Raw genomic sequence first — 25659 nt, 5'->3', positions numbered from 1 at the left:
ATACTTAGAGAAACATCATTCTATATTTGTTTTATGATAAATGTAATTGATTAAAATAATGTTTTTGTTTTTAGAAAATAGCGTCCATACCATGACAATTGTTGTACAACAAAAACTGCAATGTTATGGTGGAATTAATAAAAAATAAAAAAACATTTCCACACTGAAGATGTGAAAATTATGAAAACAAAACTCAATTTTATTTTCTTTATTTTAAAAACAATTTTGCTATAAGACGCATGCGGAATTTGTTTATTTTTTTATTAAAGATCTGTAATATATTATTAAATTAAACATTACTATATTATTTATATTTGTAGAAAATTGTATAATAAAATAAAAATAAAATTTATCTCATGCAACATTATGGAAATAATCTTATCAGTCTCGTCGAGTCTCGTTCAGAGCGGTATTTCGTATAAATTACCGAAAATTGAGCGACAAATGTACCTAACTGTAGTGTTTTCAGAAGTTGAAAATGCAGGTGGTTCACGTAGAAGCCATCATCTGTGAAAGAAAATGTTATTTAAACACACCCACTATATAAGTCAAATTTAGTTATTATATGAAACCATTTTTAACATGAACATGTAAATCTTAGTTTGTTAATAAACACACAAAAACAACGGGTAAAGTAATACGACGTGTAAAGACACAAAACTACCATGTCAATTTATGACGCTTCAAACCTATATACTCACCTTCCAGGAGAATTTACTGCAAAATTGAAATCACACAGAAGCAATGTTTCCCACAAGTTGAATTAATGCTAGCCACGAGCTTTTGCTGTGTCTTAGTTATGGGATTTATAGATTTTTAAAATACCTAACACCAACATACTATACCAAGTTCTATTTTAGCAACTTCATGTTTTTGTGAGGGTCTGTGTGGCCTAGTATTTAACATGTATGTCGGTAGATCTAAAAGTTTATGGGTCGAGCCAATGATATGTCGCTCACTATACTTAGCACTTTTAACTGCTGACAATCAACCCAACTATTCGGTTAAGGGTAGCCTTATTTGTGCTGCTGATTTGTTGCCCTTTTTCTTTCTATGCTCAATAGCCCTAAATTAAGCGCTGCTATGCCTAAATCTTGGAGATCTATAAACTGAATGTTTTAACTTATATTGTATTAAGCATCATTAGGTTGAAAGTACCAATAGAATTTTTTACTTTTTTAGTATTTTATTTATTGGAATTTTGCTTGGTCATTTAGTGTTTGTACAATTGTATTCACCAACTGTAAAAATGACGTAAAATTTAATTTTATCTAAACATAATTACCTATTAGAGCATGCGTACCAAGTTCATGATACCAGAAGAGATATAGATTGCTTTTTATTTCTGTTTTTTAAGATAAATTATTAAAATTTATAAGCACGTTTCTCGAGTCAACACATGTCAACTTTAAACGATACTTACAATGTTATAGTTACAGTTTAAAGCACTGTGTTAGTCAGTAATGTTTGTTCATACTGCGTCATGGTCATATTGTCATTCAACGCCAGCATTTCGTTTTCAGTAAGGACACCAGCTGATTGGAACTGGCTGCCACCGCTATACATCTCCAACGGATACAGATCTGTTCCCTGAACTTGAGAAAAGTTGGAGCTATTGCCATCTGACGGTGCATTTCGAAAAGATCGAGGTGAAAAAGGGCCAAAACCGTACATAATTTTATGCAGAGACGCCATTGAACCTATAAAAAGATCTTATTAATTCTTTTAAATTTCACTTAAAGATTTTATTTCTCTTCACATACACACACATGTAACTGAAAAACAAACTCAGGCATCAAACTTAGATATAACTCTACAACAGGTGCAACTTTTAGAGATTATTACGAGCCTTCACAACACTTTTGGCAATGACCAATAACAATTTTCCTTTTTCTAATTTCTAAAATTATAAAAGTAAAATATAAAAGTGAATAACTATTGATGTAATAATATTTTGAATGTACTGAACTATTAATATGGCTTGTAAACAGCAGCCGTGAAGATTAGATCCATTTTTATAGAATAACATTCAAAATAATCTATTTAGTTTGTTTTGAATTAAGCACAAAGCTACACTATGGGCTATCTGTGCGCTGCCCACTACGGGTATCGAAACCCAGTTTTTTAGCGTTGTAAGTCCGTAGACATACCGCTGAGCAATTGGGGGACAATTTATTTAGATGTTCATGATATTGTAGAAATTTCATTAAGCAGTTTCACCTAATTAAATTTCATCACATTTTATACACAGGAACGTGTTAATAAAATCATTTATTCCTGAATAATATTTCGTCAAAAAAAAAGTTTCGAAATCAAATGGGATTTTGAAGCATTCAGCAAAAGGCAACTCAAAATACATGAAAAATCAAACTTTCTGAAAACCTTAAAATAAACACACAGATAGATAAATAAAATATGGTTTATGTTCACAGAATTTCTAAAATACAAGTAAATAACATTTCACATACCGTAAAAAGAAAGTGATATCCCTTCTTTCTGCAGAGTCCCATATCTAGAACGAAACTTAGTGCATAATTGTAGCTGTTCTCTTACACCTTTCTCACGCGCTCTGCGCGTGAGCTTACTGTAGAGGTAGACCTTGCGAAGGTGTAGACACAACATAACAATGGTAGCACACACTAAGTTGGCCACCACTATCGTAACATCACGATACTGTGGATATAACTGGGTGGAAAAAAACAGTCCAGACTAACCAGACTACCGCCTTCAAGATACAAATAAGTAGTATCCAACGTGATTCTTTGTTTCCATCACTACTCTTCCAAGACAAAAGAGAAAAGAGAATGGACAAGGCCAAGAGAAGCATTACGTACACTAAGGAGATAACCAACTCATTTTCAAACGTAGAAGGAGAACACCTCCACACCTGACTGTACACATCAACTTCTGGAGGACGCAAAACTAACAAAGCCGTGCTTAGTACGACCTGGATGGCGACAAGACCCACAACCATCAGTAGTAGACTAGTTGGCCTGGTAAGACGAGAACAATCTGTTAGAACCCTGTTATTCTTATAACCCATAAACCTCCATGCATTCATTACCTTCACTAACATCCCTGAAATAATAATGGCGTAGGCCAAACCCATTAAGAATCTGCGCGCTCCACATGTGTAGATGTTTGGAGTTAAAATGAAAGCAAAGTTTAGCCCGTATAGAACCAGAATACCAAATAATATAAGAAAACCAAGCTTGGTGGTTTCAGTGACTGCTGGTAAAACCATCAGGAAATACAGAGTGCAAATAACCACCAAGCTGATTCCAAAAAGAGACAAAGAAGTGACAATGATTCCCCAAATGGTCTTGAAATTCGTGTACAATGCAGGTTTATACACCAGACGATCTTGCTCATTGTTACATTTTTCACAGTTCTCGGAGCACACAGATGTTGGAACCTTACTATAGGAAAAGGTCACATCTTTCTCGTTGAGGTCAAGCTTGTGGTTCTTCCATAATCCCACCTGTATGGAATTAAAAACTGTATACAAAATAAAGTTCACCTCAAATACTATACAAATTATTAATAAAGTTTGATTAAACAGAAGTGAATTTCTTTTCCTCACCAAAAGAGAATTTTTAATGAATAAAAGATGGCAAAAAGGCCTAACCTATTCTTTGTTTCGCTACTTTTGCTGCAGCAAACTATTTTTATTGATTTCACAGCTCATCAGTGTTGTTTGAAAGAGTGAAACAAGCAAAGGCCTCGTACAGTAATGAATAAGCGGTTATACATAAAAACCTAAACAAAAGAAAGAAAAATAACAAACAATAATTAACAATACTATGGTAAATTGATCGAATGAGTGACAGTTATATTGTAATAAACCATTTAGCACTCTAGAATCTTAATCATGACTGAATTAATGCAGAGGCCTAAAGGGCATGAGCTCTCTTTCACACCCACACAATCTATTATAACACTTAATAGTAACAATGAATACAATAAAGACGCATTCTATTATCAGTTTACAGCTTTGTTCTATAACAATATAATTACATCCATCGTAGCTCATCCCTCCTCAAACAAATAAAGAACTGAGGTAAGACTAGACCGTCTATGCTCACTTGTAGAGAGTATTAAATAACTGAATGTTTATGTGTGATGTTTTGAATAATTCATATGAAGTATCAAATTCCTAAAGCGAATTATTCGGGGGATCATTCAATAACCCGACAGCTTTTGAAAAGGGAATTTCCTCTTTAAATATTTCAAAACCTGATAACCGGGTTTAGAAGGTGAAACTTCTGTTTTATGGGATGACTTCTTCAATTCGTCCTTGAAACTGTTTGGAAAGTGTCAGATTATCAAATTTCTAGGACTGGGTAGAGAAAAAATATTATATAATAACAGCATTTCTAATAAAAAATACTATAAAAAGACACTTCTAATTTAAATGTCTATGTTGTAAGTCATCACTTCATAGGGTATTTATACTAGGAAAGAAGACAAGTGCGTATGCAGAGGTCAAAATTTAGTTAAAATTTCAAACAAAACTTACCACTTTATAAGAATACTGTCCATCAGAATGTTTGTGCACTTTATGTATTTGGTATCCAAAGATAGAACCACATCTAGAATCTTCACATTGGGTTTCTTGGTTTTTTAGTACTTTCTTAATTTCTTGAGCCAGTAGTAAACCTACAACGTCTTCACAGTCTTTAATGTTGGAAAACGGTGGGCAGCGTTTGGCCAGCAGTGATCGTAATGCTCGGGCTATTAATTTTACAGTTGTAATTGTGAAGTAAACCTGGTCCTCTTGTTGAAAATCTGTTTCACTCAAAAGTTCTCGTCCGGTGCAAACATTAGGGTACTGTTGCTGGACAACCAGGCTGCTCATTAGTTGACACCGAAAATGATGTTGCCAGAACTCTTCGAACCAAGCTTCAGGGAAGGGCTCGTGTCTACTTAGTGTCATATTAGTGAAGAACTGGTGAAATTCTGGGACATCATGATTTTCCAATTTTACTACAAAAGCGTCTACTGTAGTGTTTTTTATAGCTCTGACTAAATTATGGTCATCTTTCCAGCTCTCAGTAGCAATCCAAATATAGCGGTCAAGAATATTAGTTTCTTTAGCGGCTTGCCAAATAACATTTCTTACTAAGGTTTCATTGGTTAAAAGTACTACGACATTAACATTTGGCTTGGAGAAGAACTTAGACATCTCCACTGCTATCTGTTTAACATTGAAACTTATATCAACTCTGATAAGCTGAGCCATGCAAACTCCATTCCTTTTTGCTATTTTCGAAAACTGAAAAAATGCTTCTTTTCCGAATTCGTCATTGGTTAGGATGATATTCACGTATGTCCAATGATATTTTTGCAAAAGCGCTATTACAGCTGATATTTGTAGGTAGAGATAGGTTGGAATCGCAATAATCGATTCTTTGGTAACAGTTGACAAAACGGGCGACATGCTAACTTGAGGGATCCCATTAGCCTGTACAATTGGTAAAACCTCTAATGCAACCTGATAGTCAAAAGTCAGAACAGTAACGACAGTCTGGGTCTGTGAGCCTGATGTCCTTAGCATGTTCTCACGTTCATCTTCTAAGTAGCGAAACAGTTTTCCCTGGGCCCTTTGAATACTACCACAGTCATCTAGTATTAACGCCCCGAAAACCTTGCCCATGTTTAACCCTACATTTTTGTTCACTTCCTCCAAGGCAAAAGTAAGCGCTACAAGATTCTGAAAATTTTCAGATTCAGTGATCCACACGAAAAGAACGTTTCTCCTCGTTGGTGTATTGACATTAAAGAAGTGATGACATAGCTTGAATTGTCTGAAACCATTTTCATTTCTTGTGGAAGACGAAAACCAATTCTCTCACCGCAGATGTTGCTCTTTAAACAGGTGGAGATGACATCATTAAGATTACTCACTCGACCATTGCTGTCGTAGTTACGAACTTGACTTATATTAATCTTCAAGTCATCCTTTTCCGTGTAAGTTCCAAGCTATACAGTAACATAGAAATTAAAAAAACACTCAAACGACTTCATTATTTGTGCTATTGTGCTTAACACAGATTAGAAAGCAATAAAATGGCTTCACTGTTTACTTTAGTCCACTTAACGTGATTAGAAAGCAATCAAACAACTTCTTTCCTCACTTGAGTGCATTTAACGCGGACATGAAAGCACTCAGAAGACTTCACTATTTGTTTTATTGTATTTAACAAGGATTAAAAAGCACTAAACTACTTCATTATTTGTTTAATTAATGTGTTTACAACGGATTAAAAAGTACTCAAAATACTTCATTGTTTACCTTAATGCGTTTAACACAGATTATAAAGCGCTAAAACGACCTACTGTTTGCTGTAATGTTCTTAGAGTGGATTATAGAGCAGTGAAATAACGTCACAGCTAAAGTGACACTTTTTAAAATAATTTACTCCTTTGTAACCCTTCCAATCCATCTGTTTATTGTTATCATATATATTATTATAATTATACTTAACTGTAAAATTAGAAATTCTATATTCACACTGCTAATCATCATTCCCTGAAACTTATAAACTTTTCTCTGAACATTTAAAATTAGTCCAGTAGTTAGAAAACAAACGATTGGTATGATTTTTAGTACACAAATTGGAAATTGCTATATAAAAACGTTTGTTACTTTTACCTAGTTCATACAAAACGCAAACATCTAGCCCTGAGAAAAAAGTTTTTAAGAGCAACACTAAAAATATTCAAATGTTTTTGTCTTTTTTCCTTTTTTCTGTTCCTCTAGTAAATGTTTTCTTTGATTTTCATCAAATTTCTTACAAATATTGAGCTTCCCTCAAAAACACATTAAGTTTCAGTGAATATACGTTAAGTTCAAGATCAAGCTGAAGGCCAGTCACTTCACAGATCATGGAAGTGGAAGCCAATTGATTTGTTATTGCAAAACTCATAAATTAACACGATGAAGGCTGCACTCTCTGTTTCCTTTTCTAGTCATATATGTATAATTTTTTTCTTATTTTGACTTGAGAATTTTTAAAACTAATAATAAAATCCTAAGACAGTAAACTACTTTCTAGAAGAACAAAATCTAACTAATTTAGTCCTTTAATCTCTCCATGTATTCATTACTCGTTACAAGTTTGTAAACTATTTTCTGGTTCGACCTTGTTGAAATACTTACTTTCACGAAAGAATAATCGTTGATTCCTAGTTGACGAAAGATTAAAATTTCTAATCCTCCAGTTCCATAGTTATTCTTTGTAAATAAGTCGACTCTTCCTTTAAGTCCATCGAGTTGTACGAGCTTTGTTGACTTGAATATGATTTCTCTTAAATCATGACTCTTTTTGAAATCAGAACACAATCCTATGGACACGCCAGGACAAAGAGTGGTTCTTGTCTTTTCCAGACCATGTGCAAGAGCAAAGACACTAGCAACTACATTGAATACACCTGGGTCTTCACTGAATGGAACGTCTCGGAGGTTACTCTGAAATCTATTATAACAGGCTGCTCCTCGGCATCTGAATACCTGTTTCCAATATTCAAAAAACCAGGGATTTCTGGAATTATTTCGAATATCCAGACTTTGGAAGTATTCTTGGAAAGCAGGAACGTTTCGAAACTCTGGTCGGACACAGATGGTAGCAGCTGAATATTGAGGAAATTGTTGAAAACCTTCAATGTTACCATAAGAGACCCACACAAAGTGTCCATATTGGCCAGTTTTTTCCTTTCTAGAGTTATAGAGGACTTGGAGAAGTTGATTCAGATGATAATCGCTCAGTAGCAGAATAACAACTCTGAAATATAAATAATCTTCAAAATACAATTTAGACCAAACCCTATGATTATTGTAAACTGAATAAATAAAATGTAATGTGATGACAAACTGCACCAAAAAGTGTTTTAAACTGTTAAAGTTATGTTTTACAGTATTATGATTTCTAGGAGTATGTGAACGTATAATTATTTTCTGTAACAGATAAACAGACTGGATGCAAAAATACGAGCTACTCTGTAGAGTTTTCGAACACGAAGTCCACTATATAATACCATTCTCAACTTTGATGTGAAGACAAACTTGTGGGTTTTTTCAGCCGTTAATATAAACTTAGAACACGTTAACATAATGACTAGACAAGATAATCGCTTACTGAGTGATTTTTCAATTTATTTCAAGTATTCTTATTTAAAGTTAATCAAATCTTTACACCCTTACCTCCATCCCTAAAATCAGTTTGAGTCCACTCACATTATTGGGCAAACTATTCAGCAAAGTGAACATTAGGATTATTTTGTTTCTATTTGCCAGTAAAACACTAATTTCTTTCTTCCTGTTTTGGTCAAAAACATGCTAGTCGTCAAAATGTGAAATAACCAACGAATAAACTTGGCGATATTTGCTAGATACACTCTTGACAAAATATCTTACAGAAAAAGAATGAGAGCTTTAAATGTAATAAAACTGATTACCTACTTCATAGTAACACCTATTTTTCTTATGCACTCTTCACTCTGTTTAAGCCAATACATTTTTCATTTGATAAATCTCGCAATTTATAACAAAACTTCCCAGCCACTACTTTTTCTAACTGACCAATCGCACAGTTTATAGTGATACTTCCCTGGCTACTGATTTCCTAAAAGACAAGCCTCACAATTTACATTAAAATTTCCTAGCTATTACTTTTCCTAACGGAGCAGTCCCACAATTTGTAATTAAACTTTCAACAACATACTTCTGACGCACCAAATTAACTATTTGCATTAAAACTTCCCAATCATTGCTTTTACTAACGGACCAACCTCACTGTTTATAAAGACATTTCCCAGAAAAGCGCGTAATGAGTACAACAACTGAATAAATGTAAAAGATCCAACAGAAGCTTTGGTATATGTTTTTTTACCTGGCTCCTTCTTCTTTTTTAGCTTTCAGCTTTTGAATGGCCACTGTCCAACTGCTTTTACTATTCGGAGCTTTCTCAGTCAGGGCCAACTGAATACGTTCTTGTTCAGCTCCAATCTTCAAGTTATGTAAAATATCTGTTTGCTGACGAACTTCGCTAGAATATACTACAGAAATATAGTTCCAGCGAAAAGTTTGCATAATTCTAACTATTGCATTAGCAATCAGGTTAGCTGGCAATGAAAGTCTTAAAAGGTAATCATACCAGTTCAAGTTGTTAAACTCTGTGGAGATAACCTCTGAAGCCAATGTGGTCAGTTTCTGGGCAACAGTAAGATCTACAACAGGTTTGACAATTTCATACTGTTCACCTACAACGAATCCAAGTACATCCTTTACAGATGGTAGTTTAAAACTAGCACCAGCATTGGCGGGTTCAGGCTGATTAAGTGATTGATTAGTGGATTCAGAAAATATCGTTGATTGACCAACATGTTTAGGACCTATCGAGGATTGGCTCAAAAAGTTGTAAATCTCTTGTGATGCTCTTTCTCTACTACCACATGTGTCAAATACCACAGCTCCCAAAGTGACTCCAGATAAAAGTCGGTGGTCATTGTTTACTTGGTCCAGTGCCCACAAAAATGCTTCCACGTGCTGAAGCCCAGTGAATGGATTCAGTTTTCCACATGCCAAAGGATTCTTGGATGACCTATGAACACCAAAGGTCGCGCCCAAGTACAAATTATTCGTAGAATGTTCTACTAAATAATTATGGTTTAGATTCCCGCAGTGACTACATTCTAATCTACATTCCGATATAATGTCCTCGAAAAGTACTTCTTCGCCATGACTCCCGTATGTTACCATAGCGTCAAGACTGCTCAACCGATCATGAAATTCTCCAACCTACAAAATAACCATAAAATATACCGACTACAAACTGCTAAAAAGGGAAAATTCTCTGTTGTTATATTAAAATGATTTGCCTGTTACACTTCCTAAAAATATAAGGGATTGTTTTGATTACTTGATTAAAACACATTTTAAAAATTTGAAATCTTATATCTTACTCTTGTTGGTTGTACTAAAAATAAGATAAATATTTTTGTTAGGGTTCAGATTTATTCAATAAATATCAAATGACACAATCAATTACATATTTCTAAACAAAATCGTCAATTCCATATAACGTTTGGCACATTTTCTGGAACTTGGAATAAACAGATAGACAAGTATATTAATTATTTACTCCTCCTTTATTTATGTCTCATTGGCAAGTAAGCAGTCACTGAAATAGGTGAATGTTACTGAAAGTAACTCAGATAAATAGGTACTTAAGGCATCTCACATGTATAGGTATTTTATAACAGACATATTTCTATATAACACTGACTTATAATAATAGGTAAATACACAAAACCGTGTAAGGTAAATTACTATAAAGTTTAAATCCACATTAATGTCGTTTTTGTTGTTTTCTTTTTTTGTGTGTGAGAGAAACACATTCATTGCTTATTTTATAACGTTGGTTTCAATTGCTTCAATGGCATTTTACGTCAGAAAGAGGTTTAACTGAAAGCTCACTTTTAGTGAAGTATTGCAACCTTTGGATTAATGAACTTTCCATTATTCTTTTTTGACATATTTTGTAGCTCTATGTATTATCTTGGCTGATTTCCAATTTATTTTATAACTATATAGACATCCTGTTATTTATTTTGAGAGTAATTTTGTTTGGTTTGAACTTAGCGCAAAGCTGTAGGATGGCTATCTACGCTAGCCGTCCTTAATTTAGCAGTTATAGAGTATAAAGAAGGAAGTTAATTACCGCTACCCACCGCCAGCTCTTCGACTACCATCTTACTTATAATCAGTGGGATTGACCAAAACTTAATAACGCCTCCACGGCTGAAAGGAGAAGCATGTTCTTTGTGATGGAAGCGAACCCACGACCTCGGATTTCAAACTGAACGCCCTAAGCACTAGTTAAAGAATTATTCTTCGCCTTCCAGCGAAATTAATTTTAACCCAGATAAAAGAAATTGAAAAGATAAATTGGGCACTAACAAATCCTTTTGCAATTCCCGAAAAGTTGCACGACAACTTGAAACACAATCTTCTACAGACAAAGTTAATTATTTATTCAAGCTATCAAAAATACTAGATGCAAGAAAATTAGAGTACGAAGACTATAATACTAAAAATAAATTTGGTTAGTTATTTTTAATTTCGTGCAAAGCTACTCGAGAGCTATCTGCGCTACCGTCCCTAATATAGTAGTGTAAGACTAGAGGGAAGGCAGCTAGTAATCACCACCCACCGCTAACTCTTGTGCTACTCTTTTATCAACGAATAGTGGGATTGACCGTCACATTATAACGCCCCCACGGGTGAAAGGGCGAGCATGTTTGGTGCGAGCGGGATTTGAACCCTTGACCCTCGGATTACGAGTCGAACGCCTTAACACACTTGGTCATGCCGGGCCAATAAATTTGGCAAACTGTTCAGAAAGAGTATGTTGTTTTAAGCTTATAACAGTATTAGAATGTTGTAAGTCTGTCGTCATACACTTTTAATGATCTAAAATAAGTAACATATGATTATGGTTTCTCATCTTCGTTTAAAAACGCTGACATCAACGTTTATAATAAGTCTTAGTTCCGGATGTTGTTACATCGGCTAAAGGCAACAAAGAAAATCCGAACTTTCTAGATGTTTAAGCCACATGTTTTCACAATGGCAATGAAAGCTTAAAGGCCTCTCGTTGTTTCATAGAAACCTTAAGAAAATTTTTAAAAAATAGAATAAAGATAGTAATAAACTAAATCTGACAAAACAAAGCAATAAATCACTATCCTGAATAAATCCACCGACGAAACGAATTTGAAAGATTTACTGTAGGACGAAAATACTTACGAGAAACTATTGAATCCAGTTTCCAAAAACGTACCTGATTTCAAAAAATTCCTACGAATAACTTTAGCTAATCTCGCTAACTTCCTAAAAAAGCATTTAAATGGATCAGTTCTTCGCTACCTTACACGTATGACTTGCCTAAAACACGTAACTATAACTGCCCTCTTAAATTTATTATTTCTTATGTTGGATCAGTTGCCCATCTGTTGTCAAAATGACTAGTACAATACCTATCTATTTTCCTGGGAAAGTTCTCTTTGCCCCATATTTAGAACAATATAGATCTAGCTAATAAAAGTTTTATAAAAACTAATATAAATGATGGAAAATGATCAGTTTTGACGTTGATCCTTTGTTTACAGATGTTTCAATTGACAAAACCTAAATTTCTTAAATTTACCTGAAATTTACCTGAACTCAAAATTTTGTTTCCGGTGCTGGTTCACACATTTATCTCCCTGTTGGAAATATGTATTAAAGGTAACATTTGCATGTATGGGTAAGAACAACCCCTTTTCCTCAATACTTTGAAAGCAAATAAAGTAATTGTTGAGGTTTCTTCCACAATATTAATGAACTTCACAGTACTATTAAGTTTGAAGTTGAACGGGAAAGCAATAATTCGCTTTTAGACATTCTCATAACTAAGGCAGAAACTGGACCTGTTGTTTCTCTGTATAGAAAACCAGCAAACTCATTACGCTACGTTCATGTTTTTTCTCACGCCACAATAAAACAGTTAGAGCTTAGAGCATGAATTATAACTTTAATGTATTTAAGAGCTTATAGGGTTTGTCATACATGACCCTTGATAAAGAAATTTTAAATATTTATGAATAATTTAAACAACTGCAGTATCTTATGTATTTTAACGAAATTGCACATGAAAAAGCAAGGGAGAGAATTTTAGAAACAGTGGCCAACCAACAGCACCATCTACTTGTGAAAAAAAGCCTTAATCACAATTCTAATACTGTGCCTTTAGAGAAATGCCTCCTAACTGGCAAATTCATAGTTGTTCACAAATATCCCAATACCATTAAAAAATGTTCGTACCTTCAAAAAGCTGTACTTCAAGATAAAGAACAGAGTGTCCAAGTTGCAAAAAAGTTTATGTTGATGAAAGAGGTAGAACTTTGGATAACATAATTCATTGAACACAAAAATGATGTAAAAAGTGGTCATACTATTTCTTCTACGTATAAGAGAATTTGCTCATAAAATAAGTTGTGAATTTGCCAAGATAATACGTGGAACTATAAATTATGTCAAAAGAAACAATTCTGGAGATAGTTAATCCAAATACTGTCAAAAACTTCAACATAATTAAACTTCACTTTATTGTTTGTTTTTTGAATTTCGCACAAAGCGACTCGAGGGCTATCTGCGCTAGCCGTCCCTAATTTAGCAATGTAAGACTAGAGGGAAGGTAGCTAGTCATCATCACCCACCGCCAACTCTTGGGCTACTCTTTTACCAACGGATAGTGGGATTGACCGCCACATTATAACGCCCTCAGGGCTGAAAGAGCGAGCATGTTTGAAAGAGCGAACACATATTCACTACTTTCTTACTTAAGATGAAACTCTGTCATAACAGACAACTATTTTCTTTGAATATACGGTTAAACTTACCTTCTTGTAAGATGAAATATTTCCAATCCCTCTCCTGAGATTGAAAATTTCCACTGGAATATCTCCAACTCCATCTTTCGTAAACATAAACATTTTTTCCTTCTCATCGAGTCTTGTGGATGCTGTGTATCTGATGTACTCGTTCAATAAGTGGCGTAACGATGATTGCTGTAACAAGCGAGGGCAAAGCCCTTTTTCGGTTTGACAAACTTCATAATGCAAGCGAGATAAACCTGCTGTAACAGCCATTATAGCTTGCATAGTGGCAATAGTTTTCGGAGCTGGAGTAAACAACAAAGAACTATTGCATTTCTCACTTTCATACCCAACGTTTTGCTTCCAGTACTTCTGGAACCACGGATTTCTCTTATTGTTCTCTGGCTTAAGACACCGAAAATATGTCAGAAATTCCTGAATGTGATCATTTTGGCCCTGTTTGAAAACAAGAGAACCAGCAACTTTGTTTCCATATTTCTGTAAAATATTCGTATCATCTCCCCAGATGCCATTTCTTAGCCAAATAAAGTGGTCTTGTTTGATTATTTCTTCTGCGATGGCTTTCTGAATAGCTAGAAAGAAAAGCTGATAATCACGATTATTAAGCCAAAGAGCGACGACTTTTGCTCCATTTTTTCTTGCTTCAAGCAAGTTCTTAATTGTGTCGTTAAATTTTTGTACTTCTTCAACTTCAGAATCACCTATATCCTCTAAAGATAGTTGATTGCTAATGCAAATAAAGTTTTTTTTAGCTTCTGTTCTGAATGCCTGAAAGCCTCGAACACTTTCTTCGTCTGCACTGTGAACTACAGAAATGAATGACCAACCCAAGTGTTTCAGGACCTCCACTATCGCTTTGGCTCTGACGGTAGCTGGGACAGCAATCTGAAAGCTGTAGGGACTCCTTCTGTTGCCAGCCAAGCGGTCACCTGTACTCACACTTGTGATGTTCAGAGGTGTTACTATGTCCTCTATAGTTTTTGATTCTTCAGCAGACGTATCTGAGATAATAGCTAAAATAGATTTGACGTCTATCGTCTCAGAACTGCTAGCCTGAACGGAAAGAAAACTGGATAATTGTTGGGTAATTTTCAAATACGATCCACAGGTGTCAATAGCAACGGTTCCTAATCTGATTCCTGGCAAAATTTTGGGATCACTATTAATTTTATCCAGTATCCACAATGCTGCTTCTAAGTCTTGTATCGCGTCACTGTTAATGGACGTGCTGCACTCTAGTAGCGTAGATCCTGATTTGTGAATTGGTAGAAGTATTGGTATCAATATATCTGCCTTTTGCTCAATTATGAAAAACTCACTAGTTTCCCTTTCAGAGTTTTCCAGTCGACCTTGCCGCATCCTACCAAAAATATTAACTTGTTTTGTCAGTTTGCTACATAACAAACAATAAAATTGTTTAGCTATAATATTGGAGTTAAATAATTACGTAGCAATAAATTTGAATTACTTTGAACTTAAAAGTACGGACGTAAAAAGCTTCTAGACAAGTAACACATTATAACACATTCTCTATTTCTTTTATTCAAGGGTTTTTAACATTGAAATAATAATATTATTCCTAAAACATAAATTTGTTTATAAACTACCTCTTTGTATTTAACTGTGTGTTTGATATCTTGATATCAAACAAATTTATAACGAAAGAAAACGGCGTGTCTCAATAAATTCACTTAGAGAACAATGAATTGCTAGAGAAAAAAGAAAAACTCTTTCGTTTATTAACAAACAAATAAGTCCAAGATTCTATAAAAATAAAATTGAATAACAAACCGTTTCTAAAAACACTTGTCTTGTTTGGAATCTAAATCAGTCCGTGTTTTCTTTCATTTGACTGTCACTCTTATAATGCATCCCTGATCCTAAAGTGTGAAGTGCGTTTTTACGGCAATGAGCTGCGAACCATAAATAATCGTATCCAAAATCCAGGTACACTAACCGCTAAAACACACCAGTCCATGAATAATTTCCAGCATACTATAGGATCAACGTAAATTGGAAGAGGCTATCTCCACCCCCTTTTTCTAAGTGATAGTCAAATGGCTTATTATATCGGGTTTCAGAAACGTAGTGTGAAAAGTACCAATATCTCTGCACTTAACAACAAACAAACAAGACACTATCGCGAAAACGTTCCACTGTACGTGGATATATTAAGTTCTTAAAACTTACGTGAGACAGTGGTTGCACCCACTCTTTGGGCACTTAGAGGGGCGATAATTGAAATCCTTGTCAATAACATGCGCTTGAACGCTGTCGTAAAACACCAACTGTATAGAAAAAACAAGAAGCTGTTCATACTGTCTTTAAAAACAGAAATAATGTAAGATTTTCAAAGCAGAGAAAATGAAAAAATCGAACTTCTATATGCACAGGACACATAATAGTAACAGGCACAGTACATTGTATTTGTACACACAGAATACACTCTATTAAGATGTGCAATACTATGTATTTGTATGCACGGGATACATTTTTCTAAAATGTACAGTCTAATGTGAGTAGTTATCTCATTTCTTGCGCAACATGGTGGCAGAGGCCGCTACATTGGTGTCTACCTAAGGCAACAGGGAAATGGTGTGGGATGATGTCATCAAAGCCGATGAAGTCATAATTCCACAAATGTCACCAGCGGTCGCGATGTTAGGGACGCGTTACCTCTGTCGCCAATATAGACAGTCACGATGTCATAGTTCAGAACAAATAGTCAGAGGGCGCATTGTTGGAGACGCGCTACTAGATAGCCATGGCAAGAGGCCATAACGAACGATCAGATAATAATAGTTCAACGAAATATAGGATGTACTGCTGAACTCAAGATGGCTATTGAGCTGGTCATTATTTCATCTAAGGATGATGTTGCTGTTGAGGAGAATCTAGACGTGTTTCCCTCGTGTGCTGTGACTTGAGCTCAAGCTAAGAAGTTAAGTCAAAGGGCAACACTATAGATTTGTCACATTAGTTTTTTTTTTTGTCTTCTACATGGATCTTGTGAATGATTGTACTACTGACAAGTCTTTGGTGATTAACAATAATGTAGTGAGGGATCTGATTCAACTGGTGAAGTTTCGTTTGCTAGAAGTAAACTAATCATTGAGCAAGAAAATGATCCAAAGATCTCACAAGTATTTGAATATGCACTTCTAAACAATTAATTGGAAAAGTTCCATATGGTCACTTTTGCAAAAATGGTGTGCTCATGAGAAAATGGAAACCACCAAATGTACCAGCTTCGAAGGACTGGGTTGTAGATAATCAAATTGTTGTTCCATAAGCATATCATTCGAAAATATTGAAAGTTGCCCATGAACTACCCAATGGAGGTCATTTACATGTAAACAAGACATATTACAAAATTACGAGACGTTTTGTTTTGCAAAAAATTTGGCAAGATGTTTCTCACTTCTGTAAAACTTGTCATATATGTCAAGTAACTAGAAAACCTAATAAGAAAATTTGTGTTACTCCTTTAAAAACTTAATATTCAAAGAACATCTCAATCATGTAATAATTGTGTTAAGCCAAAAAGATAACATTTGTGTTTAGGCACTTTCACGTGCTGTGTGATATTATTATTATAAGATTAATTGTATTCATTATGTTGTATATTGTCATGATTTTTGAAGTTGTATAATTATTTGACAATGTATTATATTTAATGTAAGGGTCGCAATGTGTATGTATATAAAACATCTTGGTTAAAACTTGTCTAACGCCAATTCTTAATTCTCCATTGAGAGAGGTGTAACATATTTACCGTTGTACATTTATCTTAGTGCACACTCGTACACTTGTTTCTGTATAATTTTATTTTTCGCATACGACTTATATTCTTGACTGTACATTGTACAAATCTCACCTGTTCTAGAAATTTGTAGAAGATTCTTGACAGTAACAATCAATAATATTTATTTTACGAAAACAAGCTAGATCACTGTTGAAATGTCTACATGATTCATGTAAAAAGTATCTAGCAAGAGAAAGAAAAAGATTATTATTATTGGACAGCTACAGTCTGTGGGCTATAGATCTAGGAAGCTAAAACTGTAATTAACGTCTATTAATCGGAAAAGTACAGAATTGACCACCAGTGTTATAGAATTTGAACATTACAAACCGTTGAGCTTCAGAAACTTACATCGGACGTTATTATTTCTACGAGTATATTAAAATATCTCCCTCAGCAAGAAGTGAACTTATAAGCGGTGTTAGGCCAATAGAACCAGCTAGCTTAAGCGAGGTGCAACAATATCAACTCAAAATTAATTTGTTCATCGTGTATTTGAATTATCGATAAAATATTCAGTTCTAGACTAAATATAAGAGTAAGTATTATTTGTAAGTTTGTAAAACTGTTGTATATAAACCATCATTTGTAATAACTATGTATATTGTGTGTATCAATCTTGTTGAAAAATGACATAAACTTAATACATATTAAAATTTAATTCAATTCTAAATTAAAATTTCAAATTATTTGAAATAGTAATACATTAACATACGTAAATTTATTTGTTTGTTTTATGTATTTCGAGGAAAGCTACAAGAGGGCTATCTGTGCTAGCTGTCCCTACTTTAGAAGTGTAAGGCCAGAGGGAAGAAAGCTAGTCATCACCATCTATCGCCAACCTTTGGGCTACTCTTTCACCAATGAATAGTGGGATTGCCCAAACATTATAACGCCCCCAAGGCTAAAGGGGCGAGCATGTTTGGTGTGACGACGATTCGAACCCACGACCTTCAGATTACAAATGGAGTACCCTACCTACTTGGCCATGCTGTGCCGAAACATAATAAGATAATAAGTCGGAAACTTGTCCAAGATAAATTATAATATGTAACAGTAAATTTTAATTGATTCATAATATTTCATGATATTGTCCTTTTATGACGTATAAGTGATAAGGGAAGGTAACTAATAGATTAGTGGTATATGTTCTTTTCTGAAACGATTTAAGTGGTTAGTAAATATAAATAACTAATGGTTTGGTATTTTAAACTGATTATATTAAATATAGTTTGTTTTTGTTTTTGAATTTCGCGCAAAGCTACTCGAGGGCTATCTGCGCTAGCCGTTCCTAATTTAGCAGTGTAAGACTAGAGGGAAGGAAGCTAGTCATCACCACCCACCGCCAACTCTTGGGCCACTCTTTTACCAACGAATAGTGGGATTGACCGTCACATTATAACGCCCCCATGACTGAAAAGGCGAGCATGTTTGGTGCGACGAGAATACGAACCCGCGACCCTCAGATTACGGGTTGTACGTCTTAACCCACGCCAGGCCATTAAATATAGACATGCTGAGACAATAAAAATAAAGTTTTAATTATTGCATGATATCATCCTTTTATGACGATTTAAATGGTCGGAAAATGTAATTAACTAATAGTTTAATGTTAAGCGCCCTTATTAAGACAAAATAAATTTCTTATTTAAATCTAATGTATTAAATATAGTTATGTTGAAACATGTTATGCTGGTACCACCTCATGGCGACGTAGCAAAGTGTCTCTCTGATGACATTTTGTGGAACTGTGATGGCATCTTCCCTTCCCCTTTTGCCTGAGGTCGACATAACTGTGGCGCTCTCTGCCGGCGTGTTACGCAAGAGCTGGAATAACTAATAATGTATTTGTTACTTTAATAATTTAACTGTGTACCAAGAAAATGCAAAAAAATAAAAAGTAATCAATTGAAAATCCTTCGTTTTATTTCAGTAAATAGCGGCGATCTCTTCACCTGAATCTGAAAATTATTGTCTAAAACCGAATAGCAGATACACTGATTAAACACATGTATAGTAATATTTAGTTGTTTCATTTGTACAACTTTTTGTTGTTGCTGTTCACGTAATATCAGGAAGAACATGAAAAATTGTTCAAGGGGTTTTAAACATATACATATCTAACAACATTCTTTAACATCTGTCTATATTTATACACAATTAAGCCTTTATTAACAATATATCATGTTATAAAAGTTAAGTATCTAACGATGTAGAATACTTGTGAAATCTACTCGCCTGTTGTGGTTTAACTCCTAAAGTTGCATCATATGTGTACACAGTTAAACCTAAATGAAGATAATCAATTTCTCCTGGTCTGCTACCATACGATTTCCGACCACTTATTTCCGGTGGGCTTCTATTCTCAGTACTGTGAATAAATTCTAAAGGTTCTAGATACTGCAAAACAAATTCTTGGTGTGACATCAGGCGTAGTGCTGGACAAACACCGCTCTTGCCTTGACACATGATTTCCCAGGCCTTTCGAAGAGCATGCGCATAGGTAAACAGTGCGTGAACACTTGGAATAGCATGTGCTGTTCTCGACAACACTTGTCCTGGAGACTCAGTAAAAACAATGTTTGAACAAATTGGTAGATGTTTATGGTTTGAATCAACAAGATCTGGAACTCTACATTTTTTTATGCTCATAAAATACTCTAGAAGCCAGTGGTCATGCTGTTTCTTTGTAATTGCTAAATCCTGAAGTTTCGACCAATATTGCTCCAGTTGTGGAATAGCTACCGGATATGGGGCTAGAGAGAAGACATTCTTTAGATTCAGTGTGTTCTGGAGTCGAGCAAGAGAAACGGTGTCAGGGACCCATGAAAATAACCATTGAAAACGAGAGACTGTCTGAGGAACATCACCCATCGCCTTAACAAGATGACGAACAATTTCTCCTTCGCTAATTATGATAACAGGTGTGTTATCCTTTAACACTGTAGCAATTCTATTAAGTAATTTACGGTATGCTTTTGCTTCAAACCTCTTTCCGTTTTGTTCTAATGAGATGGCTTCAAATTTAATAATGCATAATTTTCCACCTGTTGCTATGTTCCCGAGTGTTCTGGTCACTGCAATGCTATGTTCGTCATCTGCGTGAAAGACGGCCACCTCCTGCCATTCCATGTCATGAGCAACTTCTGCTATAGTCTGTAACAAAAATCATATCTCTCTGCGTTAACGTTTAGTCTTTAAAACATAGATTAAATCAATCTAGAGGTAAAAATATATAATTTACCGTATTTATAAAGAATCTTTAACAAAATATGCAGGGGCTTAAACTCATAATTGCCCAAAGTAACATATTAAATGTATTTTTTTTAAGATTTGAAAAATACAATAAGGCAATCAATATCAATTTCAATCACCAAAGATCGAATTTACGATATCATTAGACAGATTTCAATAAATATGATTAAAAAATTATCGCTATCTGGTTTTTGTGTAACGCCAGACAATCCAAACTAACCAAACAGACCTCTTGTTAGGTCAGTGATAAGTTTGCGGGCTTAAAACGTTTAAATTCAAAATTAAATTCCCCGTGGTGGACAAAGTCAAGATTTTGTATTGTATAGCTTTACACTACACAAAAAACTAAGCTTTCCACATAATTAAAAAAAAATTTAATACAAACTACGGATTAATTTTTGTGCAAGGCCCGATGAAGCCGTAATGGCGAAACGTAGGTTACAAGTCTTGCAATAAAAATATTTTTGAATTAATTGGAATATACAGGTAATTTTTATATCTTTTTTCTCGAAAATGTCTGAACCACAGCAGTATGAATTATAGATTCTGATGAACAAATTGAATATTTAACGATTCTTTTTCTTGCTTGTCTGTGGCACAGCAGCATGTCTTCGTACTAGAAATCAGGTTTTGATGCCCGTGGTTAGCAGAGCACAAAGAGCATGCAGGTTTGTGCTTAACTTCAAACAAACAAAATCATGTTTATCTCTCACATGGACATTTTATATTCCCCAGATTTTCACAATGCAAAATGTGTTAATTTGCTATAAAATACAAAGTAAAATAAACGATATGCTAATAAAAGAAACGGTAAATTCAATACATAAGTAAACGAATTACTCTCACAACTTCAGCAACTTCTGGTGGTCAGCAACGTCAAGAAGCATTTACACTAAAGTTCAACACCTGTAAATTAGAAAGCTATAGCTATTCTAAGTTTAGATTTGGCCTCACTGTATCTTTCTCTGCTCTCCCCAGTTCATAAAATTTGTTCAAATTCAAATGTAATAAAATCATAAAGTTAAACAACTTTGTAAAGCGTGGTCACAAATTTATCACTACTAAAAAAATCATTACTTGAAATTTAGTTGTTGTAAATCAGAAAGTTAAAGAATTTCCTACTGTTGTTGAAACTTAGTACAATTCTGTTCTTATACCCCATATGCGCATAATATTGTTCATCCAGCATGCACTGTCTCCCCTCAGTGGGCACAGCAGATAGCTCAATGTGGCTTTGCTATAAGAAAAACACAAAACACACACTCAAGTGAGATTTGACAGTTACTCTTGTAGACATCATCCAAGGCAACGAGTCTTGAATTATGAATCTTAGATTCACAATTTGGGCATACTGATCAGTAGGACAGCTCGACCAATGTTTTATGTAACTATTTCTCATTTTGAAAATAAAAACATTTCGATTTACTGAATCATAATATAAATTGATGTGTATTCTGTTATTAGTCCTTACCCTAAAAATCTGGTTTGTAAATAACATAAATAAAATTGATAATCTTTAAAATTTACTTACTTAACTAGTTCATATCATATCACTTGCTAATTATATGAATAAAGAATAGACCCTACTGTCTTTGTTGTATTGCAATCGGCCCGATTTGAATTTTCGCGCAAAGCTACACGGTAGTCTTCCCTTAATTAGCAGTGTAAGTGTGTGTGTATGTTTTTCTTATAGCAAAACCACATGGGGCTATCTGCGCAGCCCACCGAAGGGAATCGAACCCCTGATTTTAGCGTTGTAAATCCGAAGACATACCGCTGTACTAGCGGAGGGCAGCAGTATAAGACAAGAGGGAAGGAAACCAGTCATCATCATATGGCATATAGATTATATAACAATAATACTCTATTAATACAGTACTCTGAATATTAATGTAAGCATAGTATGTATACTGGGCAGTTACGCGCACAGTTATGGGACGCCACCAGAAGGAATACATTTTACTGCCCTAAACTAACGAATCATAAATGCATAAGAAGGTCTTTACAACTATCTGAAGTAACTTAATGGGCCTCTAAGTCAAAAGGTTGAGAATGCTTGTTCTATGTGATTAGATTATGGTAAACAACAGACCAGAAATTAACAGAGTGCCTGTTGTAAGCAAAATTAGGTATTTCACCAGTGATAAAAAGGATCAATTGGTCTGCCAGATATTTTCTTCATTATTTGTTGTTTTTTGTCTAAATATTATATATTGAATTTTATTTAATTTAACGCAATTAATGTAAATTATATGACAAAAGTGAACCCTCTTACTGTTTGGTTTGGTTTGAATTTCGTGCAAAGCTACTCGAGGGCTATTTGCGCTAGCCTTCCCTAATTTAGTAGTGTAAAACTAGAGGGAAAGCAGCTAGTCATCACCACTCACCCCTAATACTTGGGGTACTCTTTTATCAACAAATAGTGTGATTGGCTGTCACATTATAACGTCCCACGACTGGAAGGGCGAGCATATTTGGTATGGCGGGGATTCGAACTCGCGATCCTTGGATTACATTAATCATGTAGTCATGCTGGGCCCTATCCTACCGTTCATTTCCAGCTTTCCAACAACTGCGAAGCTGCATACAATACCAACATATCGATATTTTTCATTGTAAAAAAATAATATTACCAATCATTAGACATTATAACTATTTGTTTTTATGATGTGCCATTATTATGAAGCTATGCAGTAAGTTTAAAAACTCAAAGTTATTAGCTGCATGAAATTGAATTAGTGCATTGTATTATTAATATATATAAACAATGTTTACAAAATATGTGAAAAAATTAAGAAATAAAAGGCTATGACACAATAAATACAGGTTTATGTTGTCTGAACTAAGCACTCTGTGATTCTGAAGTCCATTCGTAGGGCCTTATTTCTAAAATATGGTTGTTGTTGAATTAAGCACAAAACTATACAATGGGCTATCTGTGCTCTGCCCACCACGGGTATCTAAACCCGGTTTTTAGTGTTGTAAGTCCGCAGACATACCGCTGAGCCACTGGGGACTCTAAATATGGAGAAATTAGGATTCTTTCATCTTTTCCTGAATTAGTTGTTGATGAAATTTCTATTAAAAACAATAAGAAAAACACATACTTCAAATTTATTTAGAATATTACAATAACAAGAATATTACCAGTGTGAAAACACACAAAAATACATTTTTTTTATATTTTTAGTATCTTGTTTTATTTTGCTTTTATCATTGAAGCTTCGAGCTAATTACGTACCATAGCTAGATGATCTGGTGGAACCGCTGTATTAAACTCTGTGGAAATACTAGGAATGACGTAATCACGCAATGATTCAATTACGTGAGGCTGCTTCGTTGTTCCTGACATATCAAGAAGACCTGAGGGTATAGATACACGAACAGTATAAACTTTATGTCCCGTAACAGTTAAGATAACCAAATGGTATACATACACGAAAAATAAGAATTTTCTGTTTCATAACTTTTAACGAATAAATAATTAATGGTGTAAAAAGCCTGAATTGTTTATGTTGGAAGTTTTATGTTTATTGACAAATTAAACGAAAAACAAAATATAATGCTATACAACACTCCATGACAAAACATTCAAAATGATACATGAAAACGTATAATTATAAATTTAAAATAATAATAATGAATACCAATAATGAGTTCTGAAGAATTTGACACAGTTGAACAGGATTTGGATCGGGGTAGTAACTCAGGAAACCAATCCGTCAGTTGTTTTATTGCCATTCCTTGGTGGCTACAGATGTCATAAATCTTCAATCCTAAATATTTCGATTAAAATTGGTTAACTAACAGTTTTTCAACATGACATAAAATTTTATTAGAAAATATTATTATGTTAGAATTAATGTTCTGATAAGATGTCACTTTCTAGATATAAAAATAATATATTATTTATTCAGAAACAATGAAATATACCTGAAATATACGTTAGGCTTTTTATTTAATATTTTGAATTAACAGTTCTTTACAACTTGACATTTAACTACATTCAGAACATTAATTCTCTTAATTAACACAAAGTTTATGACATATATTTATATCGATTATAAGAAATATGACATTTCTTTGTTTAACAGGTCCAGCATGGCCAGGTGGTTAAGATGCTCAACTCGTAATCCTAGCATCACGGGTTCGAATCACTGTCACACCAAATATGCTCGCTCATTCAGCCCTGTGGACGTTAAAATATTACTATCAATTCCACTAATCGTTGATAAAATAGTAGCCCAATAGTTGGAGGTAGGTGGTGATAACTAGGTGCCTTCCCTCTAGTCTTACACTGTTAAATTAGGGACGGCTATCACAGATAGCCCTCGAGTAGCTTTGCACGAAATTCGAAAAGAAACAAACACACAATCTTTGTTTAATTCAAAGACAAAATCTAAGACTAATTATATCTCTGTACTTAATATATAATGACTTATATAACTTACAAACGTCAATAATAGATTCGCTTTGGCCTAGCGCGTAAGGCGTGCGACTCGTAATCCGAGGGTCGCGGGTTCGCGCCCGCGTCGCGCTAAACATGCTCGCCCTCCTAGCCGTGGGGGTGTATAATGTGACGGTCAATCCCACTATTCGTTGGTAAAAGAGTAGCCCAAGAGTTGGCGGTGGGTGGTGATGACTAGCTGCCTTCCCTCTAGTCTTACACTGCTAAATTAGGGACGGCTAGCACAGATAGCCCTCGAGTAGCTTTGTGCGAAATTCCCAAAACAAACCAGATTCGCTTTAAAGAAAGACCACATTATACTTCATCTGCGATGAGCCCGGCATGGCCAGTGGGTTAAGGCGTTCGATTCGTAATCCGAAGGTCGCGGGTTCGAATCCTGGTCGCACTAAACGTGCTCGCCCTTTCAACCGTGGGGGCGTTATAATGTGACCGTCAATCCCACTATTCGTTGGTAAAGAGTAGCCCAAGATTTGGCGGTGGGTGGTGATGATTAGCTGCCTTCCCTTTAGTCTTACACTGCTAAATTATGGACGACTAGCGTAGATAGCCCTCGAGTAGCTTTGCACGAAATTCAAAAACATATCGTCTGCCATATTCAAAAAGATCGTTAGCATGAAGAAAATAGTTTAATACTTAAGAAAGCAAACAATTTATGAAGCGACAACATAATATTTGATATTTGCTCATGAAC

At 34.7% G+C, this 25659-nt stretch overlaps 1 protein-coding gene across 1 annotated transcript in view; it reads right to left on the bottom strand.

The window, feature by feature from the left end:
* Positions 1–233: 233 nt before the first annotated feature.
* The window catches only part of LOC143244736 (uncharacterized), a 46880-nt gene continuing 21454 nt past the window's right edge, over positions 234–25659 (bottom strand). Inside the window, 13 exon segments of the mRNA XM_076489933.1 lie at positions 234–507; positions 1424–1700; positions 2469–2682; positions 2684–3481; positions 4520–5707; positions 5710–5982; positions 7163–7784; positions 8892–9799; positions 13444–14800; positions 15631–15728; positions 19484–20401; positions 23742–23863; positions 24148–24276. Of these exon segments, the coding sequence (XP_076346048.1) occupies positions 1441–1700; positions 2469–2682; positions 2684–3481; positions 4520–5707; positions 5710–5982; positions 7163–7784; positions 8892–9799; positions 13444–14800; positions 15631–15728; positions 19484–20401; positions 23742–23863; positions 24148–24276 (6887 nt within the window). The 3' untranslated portion in view covers positions 234–507; positions 1424–1440.

Source organism: Tachypleus tridentatus, chromosome 2, assembly GCF_004210375.1.
Source record: "Tachypleus tridentatus isolate NWPU-2018 chromosome 2, ASM421037v1, whole genome shotgun sequence".
In the NCBI taxonomy this organism is placed as follows: Eukaryota; Metazoa; Arthropoda; class Merostomata; order Xiphosura; family Limulidae; genus Tachypleus; species Tachypleus tridentatus.
Note: the sequence above shows the minus strand (reverse complement) of the source record. Positions and strands in the feature narration are given on the sequence as shown.